The sequence below is a fragment of the Cricetulus griseus genome, chromosome 3 (assembly GCF_003668045.3).
Source record: "Cricetulus griseus strain 17A/GY chromosome 3, alternate assembly CriGri-PICRH-1.0, whole genome shotgun sequence".
Lineage (NCBI taxonomy): Eukaryota > Metazoa > Chordata > Mammalia > Rodentia > Cricetidae > Cricetulus > Cricetulus griseus.
In genome coordinates this window covers 50,386,399-50,410,435 of record NC_048596.1, presented here as the reverse complement: position 1 = coordinate 50,410,435, position 24,037 = coordinate 50,386,399, and the positions used below count along the sequence as shown (strand labels likewise).

The 24,037-nt window shown below is 51.8% G+C and overlaps 1 protein-coding gene across 1 annotated transcript; it reads left to right on the top strand.

Annotated features, from left to right (window-relative positions):
• Positions 1 to 17,708, top strand: Fads3 (fatty acid desaturase 3). Its single transcript, XM_027406730.2, has 12 exons — positions 1 to 395; positions 10,611 to 10,721; positions 11,239 to 11,436; positions 12,428 to 12,529; positions 12,655 to 12,777; positions 13,029 to 13,089; positions 13,532 to 13,608; positions 14,653 to 14,750; positions 15,128 to 15,224; positions 15,344 to 15,423; positions 15,582 to 15,707; positions 17,343 to 17,708. The coding sequence occupies exons 1-12, from the start codon at positions 171 to 173 to the stop codon at positions 17,392 to 17,394; spliced, it is 1,350 nt and encodes a 449-aa protein (XP_027262531.1). The 5' UTR covers positions 1 to 170; the 3' UTR covers positions 17,395 to 17,708.
• The last annotated feature ends 6,329 nt before the right edge of the window (positions 17,709 to 24,037 follow it).

The window sequence follows — 24,037 nt, the reverse complement described above, 5'->3', positions numbered from 1 at the left end:
GCGCCGAGAGCCGGGCAGGCGCACGCTCATACGGCGGCCGCAGCGGCAGGGCGGGGCCGGCAGGGCGGGCAGCGGCGGAGGAAGACCCCAGATAGCGACCTCGCCTTCCACGGTGTCTCTGTCAGACCTCGGTCACATTCCGGGGTCCGGGGGACTTGTGCACAGCGGCTATGGGTGGCGTCGGGGAGCCCGGCGGGGGACCGGGGCCGCGGGAGGGGCCCGCACCGCTGGGGGCGCCCCTGCCCATCTTCCGCTGGGAGCAGATCCGCCAGCACGACCTACCAGGCGACAAGTGGCTGGTCATCGAGCGCCGTGTCTACGACATCAGCCGCTGGGCACAGCGGCACCCAGGGGGCAGCCGCCTCATCGGCCACCACGGCGCGGAGGACGCCACGGTAAGCTAACCCACAGCCTGCGGGGTGGAGCCTTGCGCTAACGGTGGGGAGGGAGACGTGGGTCGTAGGCTCCTAGCCTCATTCCACCTGCGGACCTTAGCATCCTTTCTGCTCTTTCTGACCTTTGACCCCACGCCCTGGCTCCAGAGTTGAGATGCAGCCAGGGCCAAGGAAGTCTCTTTCTTTCATGGAGGACCGGCTGTTGGTCAGTCTGTGCAATAGGTCTCTCCGGGAGGAATGGGCCCACTGAAGTGGGTGTGCCGTGAGGGGCAGATTCCACCCTAGGTAAGCACCCTTACTGTTGTACCGAGGGTCTCATTTCTGCTGTGAGTCTCTCAGACTAGTACCTGGTGCTTCCAAAGTGTGAGGGGCAGGGCTGGGTCCCTAACGACAGGGATATGCCATCAGAGACTGGGGGCTGGGCAGCAGAGCTTGGGCAGGGCCTGGAGGTCTGTGGCTTATCCAGCATTTGTGTAGACTGTTCTGAGGGCCAGTGACTCACCTCTGCTGGGCTGGCAGCTGCACGTGGGAAGACTTTGCCAGGCTGGGTGGGCCTCCACGGGAAGCACAGTCACCCCAGGCACAGGCTGGCCCCTGGGGACTCTGGCTTCCCATTCTCAGTCCACGTCTAGACAAGGAGGGATGTGGCTGGCCTGGAGCACTATCTGGCTGGAGCCCAGTGGTAAAACAATTTCCCAGACCCTTCCAGCCTCAGTCACCCTATGTGGACAAAGGTCGAGGCCATGAGGCTCTGCCCCCTACTCTCCAGAACTGTAGGTTAGTCACAATGGGTACCAGGGAGACCTTCAAGACTGGAGGGCATGGAGTCCTAATGGAAGAACTTGGTGGCAGCAGAGAAGATTCTGCTCTGTCCCAGGACTGTCACTGTCCCTCTTCTTTCCCATTCACTCCAAGCAACTGAGAGGCATAAGAATGAGAAGGTTCCTGAAAATCACCAACCTTGGGCCACAGTGTGGTGTGTGTGTGTGTGTGTGTGTGTGTGTGTGTGTGTGTGTGTGTGTGGTGCGTGTGCGCGTGGACCTACCTTCCTATGAGGGCATGGTGGGCATGAGGTGCCACGGCCTCTCCCACTGAGCCCTGGCAACTCCATGAGGATCATGTTATATAGCATAGGACAGGATGCTGAGCAGGAGAGGACAGCAGAGAGCACGGACTGATTGCTTTTTCCTGCTCAGGGCCAGACCTGGGGGGTGGGGGTCCTACATATGGGATTCCTAACTTTATATTTAGCTCAGTGCCCTGAGACCTCCATCTAATGATTTTGCTGTAGCCACCATTTTGATTTACAGCCAGTAAGGTCTGTCAGGAAAACATCTTTCTGTGTCTTGTGGCAGGGTTCTGGCTCTGCCGTTGAAGGCTCTGAGCTGTAATTCCTCTGAACCTCAGTTTCCTCATTGGTCAAGTGGGGAGAGCTGGGCCGTATAGTAAGCCAGCCAAGGGCAAGACTACACCTTCTCAACGATGCTGCTGTGTCACACTTGTATGTTCAATAACTGCTCTTTAGTATATGTATGCAAGCTGGAGAGAGCAGTGGGATTCTCACAGCATTCCCAAGCCTTTACTAGGTAACCTTGTCTGTCTCTGACCCTGTCTGTAAGAATAGATTGCTATAAGCCATAGACACTGGGGAAGAGTTGCCAAAAATACCTGGTGTGCTCAAATCAAAGGGCTGGGAGGGGCCTAGGTTCAGCAGACCCTAGTCTTTGTCTATGATGGACCCACAGGGCATACCAGGTGTTGAACTGGTCCAGTGCTCTGTGTGATCAAGTCTAGATGCCAGTTGTCCCATCCCAGACCCTGGAGCTCAGGTTGGGGGTGGGAGGCCGCTGCCCACTTGCATCTGCCCAGACACCCATCAGCTGTTCTCATGTCCAGGCAACAGAAGCCTTCCTGCCAGGAAATTCCCAGAGTTCTTGTGCCATGAAGTCAGCTTGTGACCATCCTGGGATACAGAGCCTGGTGCCCTGGGGAGAGCACTCTGGGCCCAGGGCCAGGTTCGTCTAAGAGTCATAGACGAGAAGAGGCAGCCAGAGAGGTACAGCCTCTGCTGGTCATAAATATGTGAGGGTCACATACCAAGCACCTACTACTATGTGCTAGACTCTAAATTCAATGCTGTTATTGATACTATTTTATTTATTTGTTTGTTTATTTATGTTTTATGTGCATTGGTGTTTTGCCATTGGTGTTGGGTTCCCAGGAACTGGAGCAACAGACAGCTGTGGGCTGCCATGTGGGTGCTGGGAACTGAACCAGGGTCCTTTGGAAGAGCAGTCAGTGCTCTCAACTGCTGAGCCATCTCTCCAGTCCCTTGATATTATTTCTTAATTCCCAGGATACCCCCACTAAGGCAGGTATTGCTGCTATTATCCCACTTTACAGATGAGAAATCAGGTACAGAGAAACAAAGTGACTTGAAACAGTGGCAGGTGTGGGATTTGAATGCACAGCCACGCTTTTCCCCACCTTGATTTCTCCATAATGGGATCCCCTAAATCCACCCATGAGTATCTCCTATGCCCCCTCCGTCAGTCTCTGCAGATGCAGCTGTGAACAAAACATTTGCAGGGAAGGATCAGCTATAGCAAAGACTCAGAGGTGGGATGATACCACCCATACCTAAGGAATACAGCATGGCCACAATAGACAGCAGTCATAGGATAGGAAGTCAAAAGGCAGGCATGCCAGGCTCACTGGATGTTTTTGTCCTTAGAAGGACATTGGTTTATTCTAAAGAAGGAGGAGATTCAGGGAGAGCAGAGAATGGAAACCAATGGGGTCTGCTGTATGTTTAAAAAGATCTCAGAAGGGTAGGATGAAGCTTAGTTGGTAGGCTGATTGCCTAGTATTCCTAATGCTATAGGTTCCATGCCTACCACTGCATAAACTTGACTGTGGTGGCATCCACCTGTAACCCCAGCACTTATGAGGCAGAGACAGAGGACTTGAAGTTCAAGGTCACCCCCAGGTATGAGGCAAGTTTGAGTCAGTCTGGGATACTCGAGACCTTGTCTCCAAATAAAGGATACTTGGGGCTAGAGAGATGCTCAGTGGTGAAAAGTGCTGCTCTTGCAAAGGACCTGAGTTCCAGCCCCAGCACCCACACTGGGTGGCTCACAACCTCTTGTAACTCCAGCTGCAGGAGAGCCAACAGCTCCAGCTTCTGTACACTCTCATTTATGTATACGCATCCCGTCCCCAAATACACACACACATACACATAATTAAAAATAATCTTCTAAAAGGGAAAAGGCTTTAAAATGTCAAGGAAAGCAAGATGGGGACCTGCTCTCTCTTTGGGAAGGGCATTCAGAACAAATGACCATGTAATTGGGCTCCAGTGTGTGAATGTGTCTCGTCAGAGATATGTGGATACTATTAGGGGCCATTAGAATTAGCTCTGTCAGATGAGGATATGGCTCAGTGGTAGAATGCTGGCTGAGCAAACTCAAGGACCTGGGTTTAATACCCAGCAGTGAAAGTTGTTTTTTTTTGTTTTTTTAATGAGGCAAAATAAATAAGAGTCCAGCATTGTGGCGCAGTCCTGTGATACCAGCATTTGGGAGGTGGAAGCAGGACCATGAAGAGTTGAGTATCATCCATCCTCACTTATACTTTGAGTTTGAAGTTATCCTGGACTACATTAGATCCTGTATCAAAACAGAACCACCACCACCCAGCCTGCAAATTGCCCCAGTTATCTATCTCTGTGTTATAATTAGAGAAGGAGCTGACCTGTCCTCAGGCCGTGACTCTATTTCCCCTTCAGTGTGGCAGGGATTAGAGTGCTTTCCTTTTGGGCTCACTGTGGGAATGGTGCTGGGCACCTGGATGACTGGTTACCATGGGCAATGAAACCCTGAACTCAACTGGTGTGGTTATGGGGAAGGTGGAGGGTTTCCCAGCGGTCCCTGGTGCCCGTTGCACTGAAGCACTGTCAGCCCTAGAAGAATTCAAAGTTCAGCAGGCTTGAGCCACCTGGCATCTACCCTCTTGTGGCCCCTTGCAAATGACGAGCTAAAAGTAGGAGTGGCTAGTGCCACCATCAGAGGCCGTGTCATAGTAGTTTCAGACACAGTTATTGACTAGGCTCTGTTCTGAGAATTTTAGATATGATAATGTATTTACTCCTAGCAACCTTGGGAGGTTGGGTCCTATCTGTTATGTAGATAAAAAGATTGGAGCAGAAGGTGAGCAATGTTATGGTACCCTAAAATGACAAAGCCTTCATCCCTGGGTTTGGGATGATGGGAGCTGAGAGGGATCAGGATTATGACCAGGAAGCCCTGAGGCCTAGTGAGGGCAAAACCAATGCCCACACCTTGTTCCCAACAACCACACTGGCTGCTTTGAAAGTCCTACTTCAGCGAGTAGTCATTTTGTGGAGCCTGAGAGTGGGCATCTGTTTGTTTTGTTTTATGATAGGATCTTATTATGTATCCCCAGCTGGCCCAGAACTCATTATATACACCAAGCTGGCCTCAAACGCAGACCTCAATTGCCACCTCCCTCCTGAGTACCGAGATTACAGGCGCAAGCCCCCGCACCTGACTCAGGTGGGCTTTACTCACAGGCCCAGTGCTCATGCCCTCCCTGTGGGGAGGAGTCAGGATTGTGTGACTGGCAGGAATGCAGTGTGCAGAGGTGGAGTTGGGAATAGTGGTGACCTCAGAGTGTCAGGCAGTCTTCCCCTTTCCTTCCTCAGAGGGAAGGCTTCCCTTGGCTGCCTTCGGGTTCCTGATAAAAAAAGAGCCAGGCTCCAGTAGTAAAACCAGAGTTCAGTGATAAAGAGAGGACCACATGCCAGAAGGCTGGGTTATTTTCTGGTATTTGCTGAGACGGCAACATCTCTGAGGCCAAGGGTCCTGGCTAGCAGAGGATCAAACGTGTATTCTCACCCTTCACCAAGACACCAGGGATGCTGAGGGGCCTGGGGCAGCTTCCCTTGAGCTGGGCTTCAGGCTAAAGCCATAGGCAGGTTTCAGAGCCGTGTCCTTGCTTCCCTGTCCTTGCCTCGGTTTCTCCATCTGTTAAGGGGGTTACTGATAATGTTTTCCCACCTGGCCTCTTGAAGGCAGTGCTGGGAAGAGGGTGACACTTAAGTGCACAGCCTTAGTCTCTCCTGCCTGCCTTCATTTGGAGGGTAAGAGAGGCAGGGGTGTCCCTGGAGACCCCATGCCCACCTCTAGCAAAGGTGTAAACAAGCAGCAAATGCAGCAAATGCAGACCCAAATCACCAGAGCTGCAGCTCCCTGCTCCCCCACCTCCCTGGCTGATCTGGAACATTCTCCATTCTTTGGCCAGAGACCAGAAATTCTTCCCTCCCTCTCGTGCCTGGGGTAGAAGGAGGTTGTTTCCCCAAGCCCCCACCCTCCCTGTTCCTTAGCCTGAGACCTAACACATCACATTTTCACTCCCCCACTCACACCTGCAGCCTGTGGCTGTCAGCAGCAGGTGCATTGAAGAAGAAAGCTGGGCAATGGGGCTGCTGTTAGCCGCTAGGCCCCTTCTAAGTGCTTTACCCACCAAGTCCGTCCTTCCAGCAGTCTGTGAGGTGTGCATTAATGTTTCCCATCTTATTGAGAAGAATATACAGAGGGTAGAGGGGGCAAGCCTGTCTGGGGTTCCTACATGGAATCACAGGTTCCATCTCTGATGGAGGGCTAGCTTCAGACTGTACCCCACCTCTCCAGCCCCTAGGCAGCGGCTACGAGGAGCTCATAGTGCGGCTGGGGTCAGAGCAGGGGCTCTGCTGGTCTTGACTCTGAGGTTTCCATATTCTGAGGGTATGTGGACATTAGGGAGAACAGACTCAAGTTCAAACACCAGCTCTGCCACTACAGATTTTTCCACTGGGACAGGTGTCTTGAGGGAAAAACAGTTCACAACCCTGCCCTGAGAGGTGGGGAGAGCTGGCTCTTGTCTACTTATCATCTGCACTTGAAAACTTGCCCCAAACCAGGTATATCTGTAAACAGATCCTGCAAGAGTCACCAGGAACGTAGGTTTGCTTTTTTTTTTTTTTTTTTTTTTTGAGACAGGGTTTCTGTGTGTAGCTATGTAGCCTATCCTGGCACTCGCTCTGGAGACCAGGCTGGCCTCAAACTAACAGAGATCCGCCTGCCTCTGCCTCCCAAGTGCTGGAATTAAAGGCGTGTGCCACCAACGCCCGGCTTTGTTTTAATTATTTTCAGATTAAAATATATGTATATGAGTGTTTTGCCTGCATGTACATATGTGCATCACATGTGTGCCTGGTGCTCACAGAGGTCAAAATGTGTCAGATTCCCTGGAACTGGGATTTATGGTGCTTGTGAGCAAGCCACCATGTAGGTGCTGGAAACTGAACCTGGGTCCTCTGCAAAGCCAGTCAGTGCTCCTAACTACTGAGCAATCTCTCTAACCTCCGTGGTATGCCTTTTGATTCCAGCAGTTTCTACCCACTCATCTCTGAGACTCAATGAAAGAGATGCAATTTCATTCACTTTTGGCTCTTCTAAAGTGGTGTGTGTGTGTGTGTGTGTGTGTGTGTGTGTGTGTGTGTGTGTGTGTGTTGAGGGAAATTACAAAGTTTGGTGATATACCCCTTAACCTTTCTGAATCTTCCTTTCTCCCTGGCCCTTGGTCCTTGATCCCAGAAAGAACTAGTCCATATGACCCAAGCCAGAGTTCCAGGAAGTCCCTTGCTGGTGCTTCAGTCCAGGGACCCACCTTGTGAGTGTTCTCTAATAACACACAGGCTCCATGGTGCTCACTCAGTTCCAAGGCCTCAGCCTTCTGTTCAAGGGCCTAAGGCTACCTGCATGTCTCCTTTCCACCACCTGGAGCCCTGACCTACCCACCGTGGAAATTTCTGACCTGGTCCCAAGGGGACTGACACCTTCCCTATCACTTTAGTGGACTGGGCTGATTGGAAGACCATTGGGTGGGCCTGGTTCTGCTCACCTCCCTACAGTACACACCTGCACAGGGCTGTGTCTGGTGTTCATGTTGGCTGTGACCCTAGGCACATTTCTGAGAGTCTGAATCTTGCTTGTTGAGGTGGTGGGTGGCTGTGTGTGTGTGTGTGTGTGTGTGTGTGTGTGTGTGTGTGTGTGTGTAAGGGGGGAGGGACAGAGGGAGGGAAGAAAGAGAGTGTCTGTCTGTCTGTCTGTCTATCTGTCTGTCTGTCTTTCCATGTCCCAGGCTCTGTGCTCAGGTAGAGAGGTTTCAAATCTCCATCAGTTTTAGGGAATTCTGGCACTTGATTCAGCATGGATGAATTTTGAGGGTATTGTGATATGTGAAATAGGCTAATCACAAAGGGACAAATGCTATAGGACTCTATTTGTGAGGTTCCTGGAATAAGGCTAGAGCCATACGAACAAAGAGTAGAGTGGTGGGGTCGGGGCAGTGGAAGGAGAGTGAGGAGTTGAATGGGTATAGCCGTCATCTGGGGAAGAGGAAGGAGATAGTCTTGAGATGGATGGTCACACATCAGCATGAAGGTCCTTGATGCCACTGGACTTTGGTCCTAAGAGTGGTAAACTTAGGTGTGTTTTACAGATGATGATGATGATGATGATGATGATGATGATGATATGATGATGATGATAAATATAATAATATTAGGCTGAGGATGTAGCTTAGTTGGTAGCATGTTGCCTAGCACCCACAGAATCCTTGGGTTCAATCCTCAATAATACACAAACCAGAAGTGGTGGTGTACACCTGCAATCCCAGCACTCAGAGATGGAATTAGAAGAATCAGCAGCAGAAGGCCATCCTCACCTACATATTAAGTTCAAGGCCATCTTGGGCTATGTGTGACCCTGCCTTCGAAATAAAGACAACAATAAAGTCCAATGTCAGAAGGGTCCTGAAGGTAGGAAGTAGAGGCTCAAAGTCACATGGAAAGGGAGTCAACAGAACCCCAGTGAGCCTGGGCCCAGGCAGCTTCCTGTGGGACCCTATTCTCCTGTGTCCCTGCCCCTCCTCCATCTCCAGAGGAAATGAGGGCTATGCTTTTATAACCTCTGCTGCTGGATGAGGCCCAGGGAACCATCCAGCCTGGGTTATTTTAGAAGCCACACCCTCCTAGCTCTCCAGTCCCTAGCTGTCTTGGGTCAGTGACCCCTAGGGAAGACTCTAGGTATCGTCTCTAAATAGTCTCCTTCCTCCAAGTACTCATCAGAAATGTCCTGCCAGAGAGTAAAGGGACTACAGTCATTTTCAGCCTCATTTTCTTTTAAAATTAATTTATTTTTATTACTTATTTTATCTGTATGGTGTGTGTGTGTGTGTGTGTGTGTGTGTGTGTGTGTGTGTGTGTTGTATGTGTGTGGGTGAAGGTATGAGTGCTTGCATGCATGTGGAGGCCAGAGGAGGATGCTCTATCACTCTTTACTCCATTCCCCCAAGACTCTCTCACTGAACCTGGAGCCACGCTGGCGGCCAGCAGACTCCAGCAATCCTCCTGTCTATGCCCTCCCCCACTCCCTACCCCAGTGCTAGGGTTACAGAATCACATAGCTATGCCCAGATTTCTACGTGGGTGCTAGGGATTTGAACTCAGGTCATTGTGCTTTATGGCAAGTGCTCCTCCCACTGAGCCATCTTCCCAGCCTTTTATTTTTGATAGACACTTAATAAGGCCCCTGTTCCTGGGGCCAGTGGGCTATTTCAACACCTGTGCACAATGTACAATGATCAGGGTTATTAGCTTGGTGACACAGTAGGGTGACTGACTATAGTTAACAATGTCATTTCTGTTTCAACCTACACAAGTCTTGAATAATAGGAGGTCCCTGTTCTTTGTCAGACTTCTGCAAAGGTGTTTCCTTTTAGCATCTTGGAAGGGCCCTCAGTCTTCTTTCCCAGGGCCATGGGGACAATGTCATCCAGTCACCCACTCTGCTTTTGAAATTGCAACAGTAAAAATCAGTCGACCACCTGCGACTAATAAATGGGCTAGATGTGATATCATAAGCAAACAATGATGTCCAAGTAAACAGCAAGAACAGGGTTGTGACAGGGAGGGAGCCCTGGCCACCTTTCTCCTTATCACCCATCTTATCTCCCTCTTTCATCCTTTTCCTGTAAAGCTCCTCACCCCTGCCCCAGTTATTATAGAAAGACACAGGAGCATCAGGGTTTTCTGTACTTAGAAAATTATACTATCTACCGAGAATGTACCTCAGCTGGTAGAGTGCTTAGCGCCTATCATGTGTGGAGCCCCTGAGTTCAATTCTCAGCACTCACATAAACTGGTTAGGCATGGTGGTGCATGCCTGTAGTTTCAGCACTAGGGAGGTTGAGGCAAGAGGATCAGTCCAAGGTCATTCTCTCTTGGGCTATTTAGCAACTTTGAGGCCAGCCAGGGCTACATGAGACCATGTCTCCAAAAAGAAAAGAATAATCAGACACGTTTAAGTGCTCAAATATTTTCTTTGCATGAACCCAAGAACTCAATGTGTATGACCCACCATTGACCCATCCCAAGTGGCCCAGGAGTAGCCCACACACATTTTACTCACTGTTGTGTTGGTAAGAAGTGGATAAATTTAACATTTGTGAGCCACACCTTGTTTTACATGCAGTAGAAAGCACTGTGGCACACAGAAAACTTTTTGGAATGGATTCAGTCTTTCTGGGGTTCTTTCAGGCACATTGAGAAGAGGGCCCTGTGCTGGATGGAGCAGATGGGACGTGGCAAGCGAGGGGTGTTGAACAGGGCACCTGGGGCCTGGGGAGGAGTAGGGAGAGCTGATAGGTGAGGCTGACCCTCCTGGTCTTTTTGTCTATGACTGTGTGACTGCCTGACATATAGCTGACTGTCTGTCTGTCTGTCTGTCTGTCTGTCTGTCTGTCTGTCTGATCACCAACAGTCTTTTCTTTCTGTTAGTTTTAAAAATTAGATTTATTCTGTTTTTCTATGTGAGAGTATTCATCCTGCATGTATTTACATGTAACACATGCATGCTTGGTGTCACAGAGATAGATACGAAGAGGACATTGGATCCCCTGAACCTGGATTTACGGATGGTTGTGAACCAGCACATGGATGTTGGGAATCTAACCTCTGCAAGAGCAGCAAGTGCTCTTAGCCACTGTGCCATCTCTCCAGCCCCGCAACAGCCTTTGCACCCTGTTTCTGTGGTTCTTCCTGGGTGCTACATGAGCTGTCTATTCACTTGACTGTCTGTTCTCCTTCAGGATGCTTTCCACGCCTTCCACCAGGATCTCCATTATGTGCGAAAGTTCCTGAAGCCCCTGCTGATTGGAGAGCTAGCCCCAGAGGAGCCCAGCCAGGATGGGGCTCAGAATGTGAGGGAACATCTGGGGGCCTTAGGGGCATTGCCTGTTGCCAGTAGCAGCTATTCTGCATCACTCCTGTGGGATGCAGGGTGGGGGCTGGGTCTGGGTCCCCTTTGGGGCCACATTAAACGTGGAAGCCATAGCCATGTCCTGTACAAGTAAGGATTCCAGATCTGACTTAGCTAGGAACTTGCTGTGGGTCTCCAGATGAGGCCTCTTTCTGCCCTAGATCCAGTGCCCACCACATTCTACAGTGAGGGTGTTTTGAGTCTGGAAGGGTCCCTCTACTGGCTTTGATTTTCTCTGCTTATCACCTACCCCACATCTTTGGGGTCAGGGAGAGACTTAGCCACTAGCTAGTTCCCCAGATCACACCCTGGCTGGTGTTCTTGTTCTTCTGTCCATCACCTTTGCTAACACCTGGACCCAACAATGGGAAACAGGATGGTTTGAGAAGCAGAGGGAAGTTTCTGGGAACTCTGATGGTCCCAGATTCCTCATCTGCTGGACCACTCTCCTGCCACAGACCCAGCTGATTGAGGATTTCCGAGCCTTGCGCCAGGCAGCTGAAGACATGAAGCTATTTGAAGCTGACCGTACTTTCTTTGCACTCCTGCTGGGCCACATCCTGGCTATGGAGTTGCTGGCCTGGCTTATCATCTACCTCTTCGGCCCAGGCTGGGTGTCCAGCATCCTTGCTGCTCTCATTCTGGCCATCTCTCAGGTAACCCCAAGACTACACAGCAGATATGGGAGTCCCGCCTATTTGGAAATGCAGAACAGTTTTTTTTTTTTATGAATGAAAGAAAGAATGGGTGGATGGGTAGATGAATGAATAAGTGAAATGCTAGAGGCCCTTAAGATGTGCCCGATCCAGAATGTCACAGCCCTATGCATGACAAGATTTGTGCAGGTGACGAAAAGGGTGATCACTCTCTGCCTAACATGAAAGTCATTGCTAACACCCCAGTAACAAAAGACAGATTAGCAAAAGAAAAACCTAGAAAATGTATCCGATCATAGCGTTATGTGACCAAGGAGCCCTCAATTAAAGAGCAAAAGACCAGGGTGAACTTTCCACTTGTGTTTTTATGTGTAGGGTCTGTGCAGCAGGGACAGCCTGTAGGAATGGGATTAGACACAAAAGATCTGTGTGATGGAAATAGAATAAGAGGGTCTGAGCCAGTGGAAACCTGGCAAAGCCTGTTGCCTCAGATTCTTCTTGGCCTCTTTCGAAGGCATCTTCCCTCCCAGGTATGGGATGGAACGCTTCCCTAAACAGGGTCTTAGGAGCTCTTACCAGATGAGGTGGCCCTTCTTCAAGGCCAGCAGCAAGGCAAAAGGGAAATTAGAGTAGTGAGTTCAGGCTTTTGGGAAGAGCCCTTGTGTCTATGGCCTGCCTCAGGGAGGGTAGAGAATTCTAGGTTCTATCATTTGTCTTGGGGGATGCAGGGAAGCAGGCGACAGGAAGCTATGAGAAGAACAGAAAGTTTGCTTCTGAAGCCTATGTTCAGAGGTATGACTTTTCTGAAGCCTGGCATTCGCATGCACACACACTATCAAACTCGGGTGCATTGGCCCAGTAAAAGAGGCAGCTGCTTTCGGTGCAACAGCAGTAGTAGGTGGAGCATCAGCAGTGGGTGTGGACCCCTAGTGCCAGGTAGCCTCCTCCATCGCTCCTGGATTTCTCCTCTACTCTTGACCTACCCCCCCAGGCCCAGTGCTGGTGTCTGCAACATGATCTAGGCCATGCCTCCATCTTCACTAAGTCCAGGTGGAACCATGTGGCCCAGCAGTTCGTGATGGGGCAGTTGAAAGTGAGTGTGGATCCGGGTGGGCACCCAGGCATGGAATGGGGGCTCTGTACTGGGTTTGCTCAGGTGTGCGGGTGCCAAGTAGGGGCACAGCCTGACTCCACACCTGAGATCCCTTCTCCCCCCAGGGCTTCTCTGCCCATTGGTGGAATTTCCGCCACTTCCAGCACCATGCCAAGCCCAACATCTTCCACAAGGACCCGGATGTGACTGTGGCACCTGTCTTCCTCCTGGGGGAGTCATCTGTGGAGGTAAGTGGATAGGACATGGACACTCAGGACAGGCCTGCAGCTCAGGGGACTTGGCAGGGACTGAGACCCCATGCTTGCCCCCAGCTTAGCCTGCATTCTAGCTCTAGGTCCAGTCCTCCCCCATCTCCTAGCCACCTGGGGATGAGTGGCCCAGTGGCTAGAATCTAGAGTTGCCTTTGACCTTGGCCTCAGCCAGCCCCCTGATCTTGGCCTGGAGAGCTGTTCTCCCCAGCCGACGCCTGTCTCCACAGTATGGCAAGAAGAAACGCAGATATCTGCCTTACAACCATCAACATCTGTACTTCTTCCTCAGTGAGTACCTGCTGGCCCTTTGGGGTGGGGATATGCTGTCCTCCCAAGGGCTCCAAGCCACCTTCTGCTCGGGCTGTCCCCACTCTTTCCCACACTCCCCAGAGTCTCTCTGCCCTCGAGCAAGGGTTGTCTAGAGTCCTAGCGTGTTTTGTAATTGCCTCTGCAAACAGGGACAGGGTAGACTCAAGGGCAGAAATATGTAAGGCTGGCTCCTGACCTATACAAGGGACAAGGGAGGTGGGAAACAGGGCCAAGAGCCAGCTACCGAGAGACTGAGTATGAGTCAGGCCCTGTGGGAACTGTGAGGTCATCTCAATGGATAGGTCCACATTTATATGCTGTGGGTGTTCCTGGAGGAACGGCCTCTTCACTTCTCTGCCCACCTCTCCCTCCCGGGTACCCCGCCCCTGTTACTGCATGCCCCTATGCTCCCTTCTTGCAGTTGGCCCGCCACTGCTCACCTTGGTGAACTTTGAAGTGGAAAATCTGGCATACATGCTGGTGTGCCTGCAGTGGACGGTGAGTGCTCAAGACCGCAAGCAAGAGGGCTTCAGGGGGGCACTGTCCACCCCTGGGGGTGGGGGTGGGTGTGTGAGTGTGTGTGCGTGTGTGTGCGCGTGTGTGAGTGTGTGTGTGAGTGTGTGTGTGTGAGTGTGTGTGTGTGAGTGTGTGTGTGTGTGTGTGTGTGTGAGTGTGTGTGTGAGTGTGTGTGTGTGTGAGTGTGTGTGTGAGTGTGTGTGTGTGAGTGTGTGTGTGTGTGTGTGAGTGTGTGTGTGAGTGTGTGTGTGAGTGTGAGTGTGTGTGTGTGAGTGTGTGTGTGAGTGTGTGTGAGTGTGTGTGTGTGTGTGTGTGAGTGTGTGTGTGAGTGTGTGTGTGTGTGTGTGTGAGTGTGTGTGTGTGTGTGAGTGTGTGTGTGTGAGTGTGTGTGTGGTGTGTGTGTGTGTGAGTGTGTGTGTGTGAGTGTGTGTGTGTGTGTGAGTGTGTGTGAGTGTGTGTGTGAGTGTGTGTGTGTGTGTGTGTGAGTGTGTGTGTGAGTGTGTGTGTGTGAGTGTGTGTGTGTGAGTGTGTGTGTGTGTGTGAGTGTGTGTGAGTGTGTGTGTGAGTGTGTGAGTGTGTGTGTGAGTGTGTGTGAGTGTGTGTGTGTGTGAGTGTGTGTGTGTGTGTGTGAGTGTGTGTGTGTGTGTGTGTGTGAGTGTGTGTGTGTGTGTGTGCGCGCAAGAAGAGAGGAGTATGCACCTCTGGGTATGCTGAGGCTCTCTTCTGTGAAGGAGCTCCCCTCATGCGGAGAATCTCTGGACTGACTGCCAGGCGTCTGTATCCCAGGCATAGGCTTTCCTAACGCACCCTTCAAGTCACCATCATGGCCAGCCCTAACTGGTGACAAGGCAGGGAGCCCATCCTTTTACTCAGCCATGAAAGCAGAAGCCCGATGAGGGGCAGTGGCCTGTCCGGAGCCCTGAAGCAAATGAAAGAGGGTTGAATGACCCCAGCCCTTCCTCCTGCCTCCCGGCTCCCCTAACCCGGAGGAGGCCACACTCAACATTGCCTCTGTCCTCCCTGTAGGACTTGCTGTGGGCTGCCAGTTTCTACTCCCGTTTCTTCTTGTCCTACGCTCCCTTCTATGGTGCAACTGGGACACTGCTTCTCTTTGTTGCTGTCAGGTATGGCCAGATTCAAAGTGACAGGAATGGGGAGATCTCACACAGGTGGCCGGGGACCCTGACCTCACCCCTCCCTGCTTAGCCTGTTGTCCCTGTGCAGGATGGGTGCTGGTGCCACCTCTTCAGTGTTAGGATACTCAAACACCAGCAGAGTAGCCAGACCCTGGGGCTAGCGGCTCTGAGGAAAGCAGCTTGGCTTGGTCATGGCTCTGGGGGTGGCCCTCAGACTCACCAGGGACACTGCTCTATGAAGTTTCTTTAAATGTCAAGGTGGAAGCAACTAGATAATTCCATTGTACAGACGGGGACGCTGTATGTATGCATGCTAGCCTCCACTCTGAGCGGGATCTAGGGCAGTACCAAAGCCTCCCTCACAGGGTCCTGGAGAGCCACTGGTTTGTGTGGATCACACAGATGAACCACATCCCCAAGGAGATTGGCCATGAAAAGCACCGAGACTGGGCCAGCTCTCAGGTAGGCACTGGGGAGCCTGGTGGGGCCTGGGAAGGATCAGGCCTTGCTGAGGCTGCCAGGTGGTGGGGTTAAGGTTCAGAGCCAATCTCCCTCACTTGTACCCCTCCTGCTCCTGGCAGCTGGCAGCCACCTGCAATGTGGAACCTTCGCTGTTCATTGACTGGTTCAGTGGGCACCTCAATTTCCAGATTGAGCACCAGTAAGTGTGGCCTGTAGGGCTTGCTGGGTACAGGGTGAGGTCAAAACTAGGGCCCAGAACTTACCTCTGTGGGATCCCTAGAAGATGTGGTCTGGAGGATGAGGAGTAGGTGGGTACCCTCTGGCAACTCCCTACTCAGATCTTGCCTGCCCTTCCAGCCTCTTTCCCACAATGCCAAGGCACAACTACCGCAGGGTGGCCCCCCTGGTCAAGGCGTTCTGCACCAAGCATGGCCTACACTATGAGGTGAAACCCTTCCTCACCGCCCTGGTGGATATCATTGGGTAAGGCTGCACTGGGCCCCTCAGGTTGTGCATATTAGTTTCTTCCAAGGCTCCATGCTCACTCCTGAGCAGGTCAGCATCTTCCAAGTACCTGGCTCTCAGAGGGGGCCCTTCCTAAGAACTGGCTTTCTGGACCTTTCCTGATCAGCCAGTGCTCTCCTTTTCTCCCAGCATGGAGGACTCACGGAGCCCTATAAATATGGCGGTGAGTCAGACAGGCTGAGAGGTTCCTGCCTCCTGGGAGCTGAAGCCAATGTTCTAGTTGGGGAAACAAAGCAAGCATTTGTAGGGCTAGGGAGATGGCTCCGTGGGTAAAGTGCTTTCTGGGTAAGGATGGAGACTTGAGGTCAGATCCCCGGCACCCATGTAAAAAGCTAGGAATGATGGCATATGCCCTGGGGAGGCAGAAACAGGGGATCCCTGTAGGGTTTATTGGCTAGTAAGCTCCACGTTCAGTGAGAGACTGTCTCAGAAAATAAGATAGAAAATCAATAAGAAGACTCTGGGCATCGACCAGTGTTTAAAATTGGTGGGAAGGAGGAGTCACACCATCATGGGATAGAGCTTGAGTGGAGAGTTTTTATTGCGGGGGGAGGGGATGGGAAAGCGGGGAGAGAAGGGGGGAGGCTGGCCTCTGGGGACAGGAGGGCTATGAGAGATGAAAGGGAGGCGGGAGTGGGGGAGGGAGGAAGGAAGGAAGGGGGGAGATGGGAGATGCATTCACACCACAAACAAACACTCACAGTGTGTGTGTGTGTGTGTGTGTGTGTGTGTGTGTGTGTGTGTGTGTGTGTGTGCGCGCGCGCGCGCGCGCGCTTAAACAACAAGTACATGACAAAACTTGAGAACCATTTTAATAACATAACGAGAATGAAACCCTGGGGTGGAGGGGGAGAGGGGATGTGAAGGGTCAGGCAGAGGGTATAATATTGTTTATTGCATAGCAGGTGCAAAGTGTGGAGAAGCTGCTGTGTGAGCAGAGGCAAGAAGTAGGGAGACAGCTGGTCAGTGGGGAAAGGGCACGTGGTTAAAGAGTATTCCAGATAGAGGCCCTGCAGAGGCCCCAAGGCAGGAACGAGCCACTAAGAGGAGGAGAGACCACCTGACTCTCAAAGCTTGCAAAGATGCTCTAAGCAGGCATGTACTCTGAGCAAGAGTGGAAGCAGAAAGGGGAAGGCCAAGCTGCTTGTGTCTGATCAGGCAGGGGTGAGGGGGTAGGGAGTGGTTCAGCCCCCAGGAGCAGCCTTGAGGTAGGGACATGGAGGTTGGAGTCCAGACCTACAGACAGCTGTACATTGTTCTTTTCCAGTTTTTGTCTTTGGGGTCATGATGGGGCAGGTTCTGCGTCCCATGTCTTTAGGCTGCAGAGTCCAAAAGGGAGAGGCAACAGGGAGAACAAGATGAATGGTGACCAGACCCACTGAGGCTCACAACTTGATTTGGCCATCTGCCACTTACCTCCCTGTTGCAGTCCAGATTCCACTCTGGTTAATGAGTACCTGGCCCCACGCAGCTGCCTGTCTTGGGGGATGGGAACTCACAGGGGTGTCTTTACTCAATAGTCCTTATGGGACACGGGGTGGGGAATGCTAATACCTTCCAGCTGAGTCCTCGACCCCTATCCCCAACTCTCAGGTCCCTGAAGAAGTCTGGTGACATCTGGCTGGATGCATACCTCCATCAATGAAGACAGCACCCTCATGGGTGGTGAAGGGGGTAAAGGTACAGACTCCAGCAGTCACCAAGACCAAGACACTGGACAAGAGCGACAGCCCTCCTCACCCCCTGCCAGGGCAGCCTGTCTGCCTGCCTGGTCCTGTGGGCTTTCCTCAGTCCTCAGCATTTTCTGTTCAAGAGCCCTATGGCCGTGGCACCTGCCCAACAGGACCAGGGTGGAAGAAACACACTTAAAGCTACATGGTGAGCATAGCATGTTTTCCTAGAACAAGAATTGGAGGAAAACTTGTTATTTTTATATAAAAAGCAACCCAGACACATGGAGCCAAGTGTTGAATTTTCATGGATTTCGGAGCCAGATCCGCTTCAGACTTCCCAGAGGGGGCAGCAGAGTGTCCAGAATGTAAGGTGCTCCCTCCACCCTGGGTGCTCTGGGTCATGGAGGCAACAGCTGCTCCAGCTCGGCTCCACCTCAGGGCTTGGTCCCTTCCTGTTCCTACTCTCAGCAGCACCCTGGGGTGAGTTATGTGCTTAGGGGACCAGAGTTGAGGGTCACATCTGCAGGAGCCTCTGAATTGTGGGATGGGGGAGCCCATGTGTTGGTACTGGGCTCCTAGAGGCCTCCATGGAGGAGGATCCAGTAGCCGGGAGACTTTGCAAACAACAGTTGCAGTGCTGAATAGGCAGGGACTCGGATATGGCCATTCTGTCCCTAAGTACTTGGACTCTGAGGAGTGTTTCTTGAGCAGGGGCTAGCCTCGCACTTGGCCTTAGGATCTCTGTCTGGATAATGGGTGCAGCTGACTGTACCTATCAACTGTTGAGCAGCTCCATGGGGAGAGTTTTCTTAATCTTGGTTCTCCACCCCCAAAGTGCTAAGGATGTCTCCTTCTATTTACACTAAGCGCCCCAGTTTGGTAGGGCATACCTCCCCTGGTGCTAAAAAGCCAAACTCAGTCCTTTAGGCATATTAGGCAAGTACTCAACTACTGACCTAAACCCAAGCTTGGTGAGAACAGAGGGCACAGTGGGCCCTTCCGCACCCAGCACAGACACTCCGCTGGGCTGCAGATCTTCTTTGATAAACAAGTTTCAACAGCTTCAGGCAGTAGCAAACAGGGCAGAAATACCAAGCTGGGGCTTCTCGAAGGAGCCGAGGCTGCCCCACCAGTTGTGGGGACTGCCACACACCCACTCTTGTCCAGCACTCCCACTGCTCTGGACTGTGCTGTCTTTGAAAGGGAAGGATGCAAACACTGTAGTTCACATCACTGTAGGTCACATCACTGTAGGTCACATCACTGTAGGTCACACATTTCCCTGGTCCTGCTCTGTGGAACCTGACTGTTCAAGACCCAAAGCCCCTCATGTTCACAGAGACCATGAGTAGTGCCTGGTTTCCTGGCCTCTTCCCTTCTGGGATGTCCTCCTAACCCAGAGTTCCTCCCCTGCCCAGCTCAGTTCACTGTCAGTGATTGTCAGAGCCCGGCCTGACACCTCAGCCTGCTGTCAGAGAGGATGCCAGACAGACTGGATGTGTAGCGTCCTTCTTCTCTCACCCTGGGCCAAGAGAGCACGTGATGGCCTTCCCCATTTACATTACCTTCCAGGCCCACAGAGTAAAGCTCCCTGTGGCCTCACTGCCCAGGGAAGTGCCAGCTGGAGCCTCCTGGAGAGAGCTAGGGAGCAGAGGTTGGTGGCATCGGCATCTACTGGGTCCCCACCTTGATCGTATTCCATTTAGCTTCCACCTCCCTTTTTCTGGGGTTAGGTGGAGGGGTGGGTGGAGGGCTAAATCCTGCCTTTGCTAGGACTTAAGGCTGCTTGATCGCAGGGAAGGCATTCAAGCTCTCAAAGCTGAATTATCACTTTCAAAGTGGTGAGAAACAAAAATGATGTTCCAGGAAGGCCCTTAGCAAAAGGCTGGGCTCACAGGTGTATTTATAAACTGTATGCCCTTGGGCTAACTACTTTGTGCTCTGAGACAAGCCATTTGCTTTCTCTGGATTTCACTTTCCTCCTCAGGCAATATTCCTCGAAGGATGCTTCTAACCCTGTACACATTCCTGTAATCCAAGCTACTTGGGCTGAGGCAGGAGGGTCACAAGTTCAAAGGCAGCCAAGGCAGCTTCATGAAACGCTGTCTCAAGATGGTGATATTAAATATTTTAAGGGTCTGGGGCTATAACTCAGGGGTAAGATTGTTAGTCTAGCATGTGTAGGCCCTGAGTTTAAGCCCTAACACTAAAGAAGAAACTGCTTCCTGCTTCAAAAGCAGATTTCTTATACCCAGAGTTTGTCACCCTGTCTTTCTATACTAACAGTTCCCACTCCAAGAAATCCTTTCTCCATTCAAATTGTGAGAGCCCTTGGTGCCAGATAGGTATGGCCAATCCAGGAGGGGCTCTGGAGGGCATTTCCTTCACATACTGCCTGGCAGCACCTTGTCCCCACACTGGCAGATGGTCAGAGTTCTTATCTGTACGCTGACATGCTCAGAGACTCATCCCGTTCAGAGGAATCACTGGGCCTGCAGCACCACCCAGGGGTATCCACACAACTGCAGTGTGGACTTGTGTTCCATGTCGCCCCTAGTGGTAGCTCCGGGGAGTGCGCTCTCCCTCCAAATCCAGAGTTATCTAATACCCCACAGAGACCCCTGCCTTTAGGTCTCTTCCTTCTGCCTGGAGCCCATTACTGACAGGTCATCTTTGTCCTTTCTTCCCCTCTGTCATCTATGCTATAGCTCTTGGCAGTGGGTCACCTCCACTCAGCTCAGTCCCACCTCCCGGCCTGCATGCTTTCTCAGAGCAAAGATGCAGAGAACATAGACCATACTTATCAATGGGGCAGGAAAAGGCCTTGGTTGTCCTCACCCCCCCCCTTTTACTGTCTATACAACAGTCCTGGGTCCAGAAATAAAGCTTCCTGGGGGAAGCCACGGCTTGTTTGTTCTTTCAGTCCACCAACAGCTGAGAGTCTCCAGTGGCCAGCTCACATGAAGCAGCCTCTGCCTTTGTGGGTGTGGCTAGCAGTGGGGAGATAAAGGCCCTGAGAAAGGACACAGGGCAAACACACTGTGTCCATAAAGACCTCAACACTTTCCAAGCCCTGCTTCCTGTTACTGGTTCTCTTGAACCAAATGGTTTAAAGAAAGACCCAAATGCCTTCAAAGTCCAAAGAAAAGCATTGATGACAGCAGAAGGCAGTAGGGCCATGATTGTGATGTCCTAAAACACTGGGTGGCTGTGCCTTCCATTTATGGTGAAGCCAGTTTGGCTAGAAGTGTAAAAATCCTGTCAGTCAAAGAAACACTGGTATCCAGAACCTATAACAAACCTCCTCCAGTGCATTCACAGGCCACCAGCTGACTGCTGTCTGGTCCATCTCACAACAGCTGTCCTCAAGTCCTTTCCAAGTCAGCATAGCAAAGCCAGACGAGCCTGGGGGGGGGGGTCAAGGCATGGCCGCCCAAACTAATCTAAGTGGCTGCAACCTCTGTTCTAAACCTTCTTGAAGAGGCCTCCCCTCCCAGTGGCCCTGAAGGCTCCCATGTATTCAGCTAGATATACGAGGAACGCATCAAGCTGCTGATCATCTCTGGGCCTCCAGCTATACACACAGATATGCATGCATGCACAGATATCCAGGCTGCTCCAGCAGCCCCACCTCTGGGGCTGGTGCCTAGCACATGCTCACATTACCCCAAAGCTGGTAGGGATTTATTTTTCAGTAACACCCTACTCCTTATCATCTCCTCCACCTGCACTAACCACCCCACTGTCTGCCTCTACCCATGGGGCCTCCTGTACAGTGTGACATTTGGCATAATGGGGGAAAGGGGAAGAGATGGGGTAAAGCATGAATTGCCCATGTGTGCTCTGAGGTATCTGCTGTCACTGCGCTGACTCAGGGTGAGTACCTTCCCCTCTCTGGTCTTAGCATCTTGGTCTGGGAGGTGTCAGGGTTTGATTACTCTGGGCTTTGAGTATTAGGGTCATAACTTTCATAGGGGACAGAACCCCACAAATTTGGGGATGTTGGTCAAGGGTCTCAGTCAAGCACTTAAACAAGAGAGGGGCAGGCATGGGTGTCCTCAGCTCTGGACCTCAGGTAGTGCTCAAGGGCAAGGTGGGATCTAGGAGTGTGTGTGTAAGGTGAGGTGGTTATCATAGAGAAGACAGAAGCTCAAGGGTGTGGGCCTAGATTTCCCTGGTACCTTCACAGCTCAAGAGTGTTCCCTTCAATCACCCTCCTACTCCCCAGATCTCTGGGTGTCAGATGCCATAGACTCCACATTTGCAGTTGGCAGCCAGGGTTTGGCCTGAGTCATACTGGGTATTGGGGTGTGTGTGTCCAGCCCAAGTAGCAAGTGGAAAAAAGACATAGATGAGTACTGAAAATGTGCGCAACAGAGTCTGCCACCTCCAAGGTCTCCAGTGGGCTTATCACTCAGGTGAGGCCAGGACTTGTAGTGATGGACAAAAGTCAGCAGCCTTGGAGTCATTTTAGCCCAAGCCTTTCTTTTCTTCAATGTGGAAACTGTGGCACCGAGGGTCCTGGAGATGAGGTGGCAGAGGACTCATCCAGGGCCACTCAGTGGATCAGTGATAATGTCTGCCACCCCAGGCCCTGTTCTAGGCACAGTGCAGTCACTGGGAATCACTCCCACGCAGTGGCTACTATCCTGTACGTATCTGGCTAGGTCTTGGCCATCCATGGGGATGAGATCTCTTCTGGAGTTCTCTCTGAACTTGCTGGGAGCAGCTACAAGGCCAGCAAAGAACTTCTGGAGTGTTGGCCACCAAGTGCCTGATGACGCTTCCCTGGTACAGCTGGAGTGACATGGCTCTCTGTGCCTGTCAGAGATGGATGCTCAGAGAGCAGCAGCGTGGGTCCAACCACAGGGTGAAGAGGGGAAGTGCCTTCTGTGTAGATTATTCTGGGTTCCCAGACTGGTCAGACAGACCTAAGGCCAGAGTAACCAGGGCTGGGGTGATACAGGCCTTCCCCAGGGTGCAGAGACTCACCAAGCCTCCACATGGGCACAGCAGCACAAAATAAAAGCCTCCATCTCCAGAGGTCAGGGGCTCTGTTTGCTACTTGCCTTCATAGTCAGGCCTTTCTCCTGTGGGGCAAGTGTGTCCCTGCCACCCAGACCTTGCATTACTATGCCCGTGACATTAGCATACAAGAACATTAGCCATCCATTGATCTTACTGAGCTCCAGGCAAGTGAGAATAAAATTATTTTTTTATTTCCCAAAAAAGTAGAGGTGGGGAAACAATGTGATAGAAATTATGATCAGCTCCTTCTGGGTTCTCTGCCTCTGTAGAACAACAAGCAGTTGGTCTGTCTTGGCTGGGGGTCCTGGAGGGCTTCCCCAGTGCAGGCTGAGCCTCTTCCTCCAATTTAAATATTGGTTAGTCCATTAGCTCTCAGGATGACACAGCATGGGTCCCTTCCTGATACAGCTGACATCCCCCCCCTCCCAACCGCCCTCACACTTCCCTCATGCCCTCAGCCTCCCTGACCTCCCCTTCCCTCTATATTCTTGCTCATCCTCACTGGTCACCGCCAACAGCCTCCTGAGACAACCCACCCCATCCTGTTTCTCCTGCCCTGATAGCAGCAGTCTCAAGCCACAGATTATACAGTGGCCTTGATGGCAAAGCCTAGCTCTACCCAAAGGGCCTTAGGGGAGCCTGGCAAGGGGCCTCTGGTAAAGGTAGATTGTCCTAAAGCCCAGCCCTATGTTACCCTCCTATCAGAAGCATTCTGTAGGAAATGTTAATACAACAACACCTAAAACAAACAAACAAAATTGTAAAACGAGGAAAGAACTAGTGAGAGGCCAAGTGCTAGCCAGACTGGCAACCCTATCCTGGGGAGAGCAGCTCAGGCACTCTCCTGCAAGGTCCACATTCGCTAGACCAAGCATCAGGGATGGGCCAGAGGATTTGAAAAAGGTCTGACCACCCTAGAATCTTGGGTTTTGAACTAAGAAGCATCTGGCTGGAGTGAGAGATAGGTTATGGCTCTAGGCTGGCCAGTCCTATCTTCAACCTGGCCACTGCTTCTGCTGAGCCCACACGGGGGACATTCCCTTTGGTCTCCGGAGTTGGGTAGATAGTGAAACAGAACCTTCGTAACCCTAAGGCCTGGAGCTATGAATGGTGGGTGTGGGAGGACTTTTCCTTGGGTCTCAAGGTCTAAGTTGGCCCTGGGCAGCTGGAGGGAGGCCCTATGTACCAATCCCAGCCATGGGAAGGACACCCAGAACACACAGCATGTCTTCATCCAAACAACCAGACCACAGGCAGGCAGGGAGTGTAGAGCCAAGTCCTAGACCCTGCTCCACAGACCCCCAGTGTGTCTGTGGGACAGAAGGGAGTGCGGACTAAGGTCTGGTGCCTAGGCTTCGAGGAGCGGAGTTTTATACCATATCAGGGATCTTTAGATGCAGAAGTTAAAGGCAGAGATGCAGTCATCTGCTTCAGCCACCTCTCTCCTGATCTTTGGGAGAAGGGCCTGGGAGGCAGAGGCAGAGGGGACAGGGTTAGGGCTGACAAAGGGGAACCCCATGAGGATTGGGTGGGGGGTGGGGTGGGGAGAAGAACAAGAAAGGATGGAAGACCAAGCATGGGGACTGT

What these genes read in the sequence shown, in the direction of transcription:
- Fads3 (XM_027406730.2), top strand. Translation starts at nt 171, where the DNA reads ATGGGTGGCGTCGGGGAGCCCGGCGGGGGACCGGGGCCGCGGGAGGGG. An exon ending in TCATTCTGGCCATCTCTCAG is followed by an intron (nt 11,437 to 12,427) that starts GTAACCCCAAGA and finishes CTACCCCCCCAG; the next exon opens with GCCCAGTGCTGGTGTCTGCA. An exon ending in TGGTGTGCCTGCAGTGGACG is followed by an intron (nt 13,609 to 14,652) that starts GTGAGTGCTCAA and finishes TCCTCCCTGTAG; the next exon opens with GACTTGCTGTGGGCTGCCAG.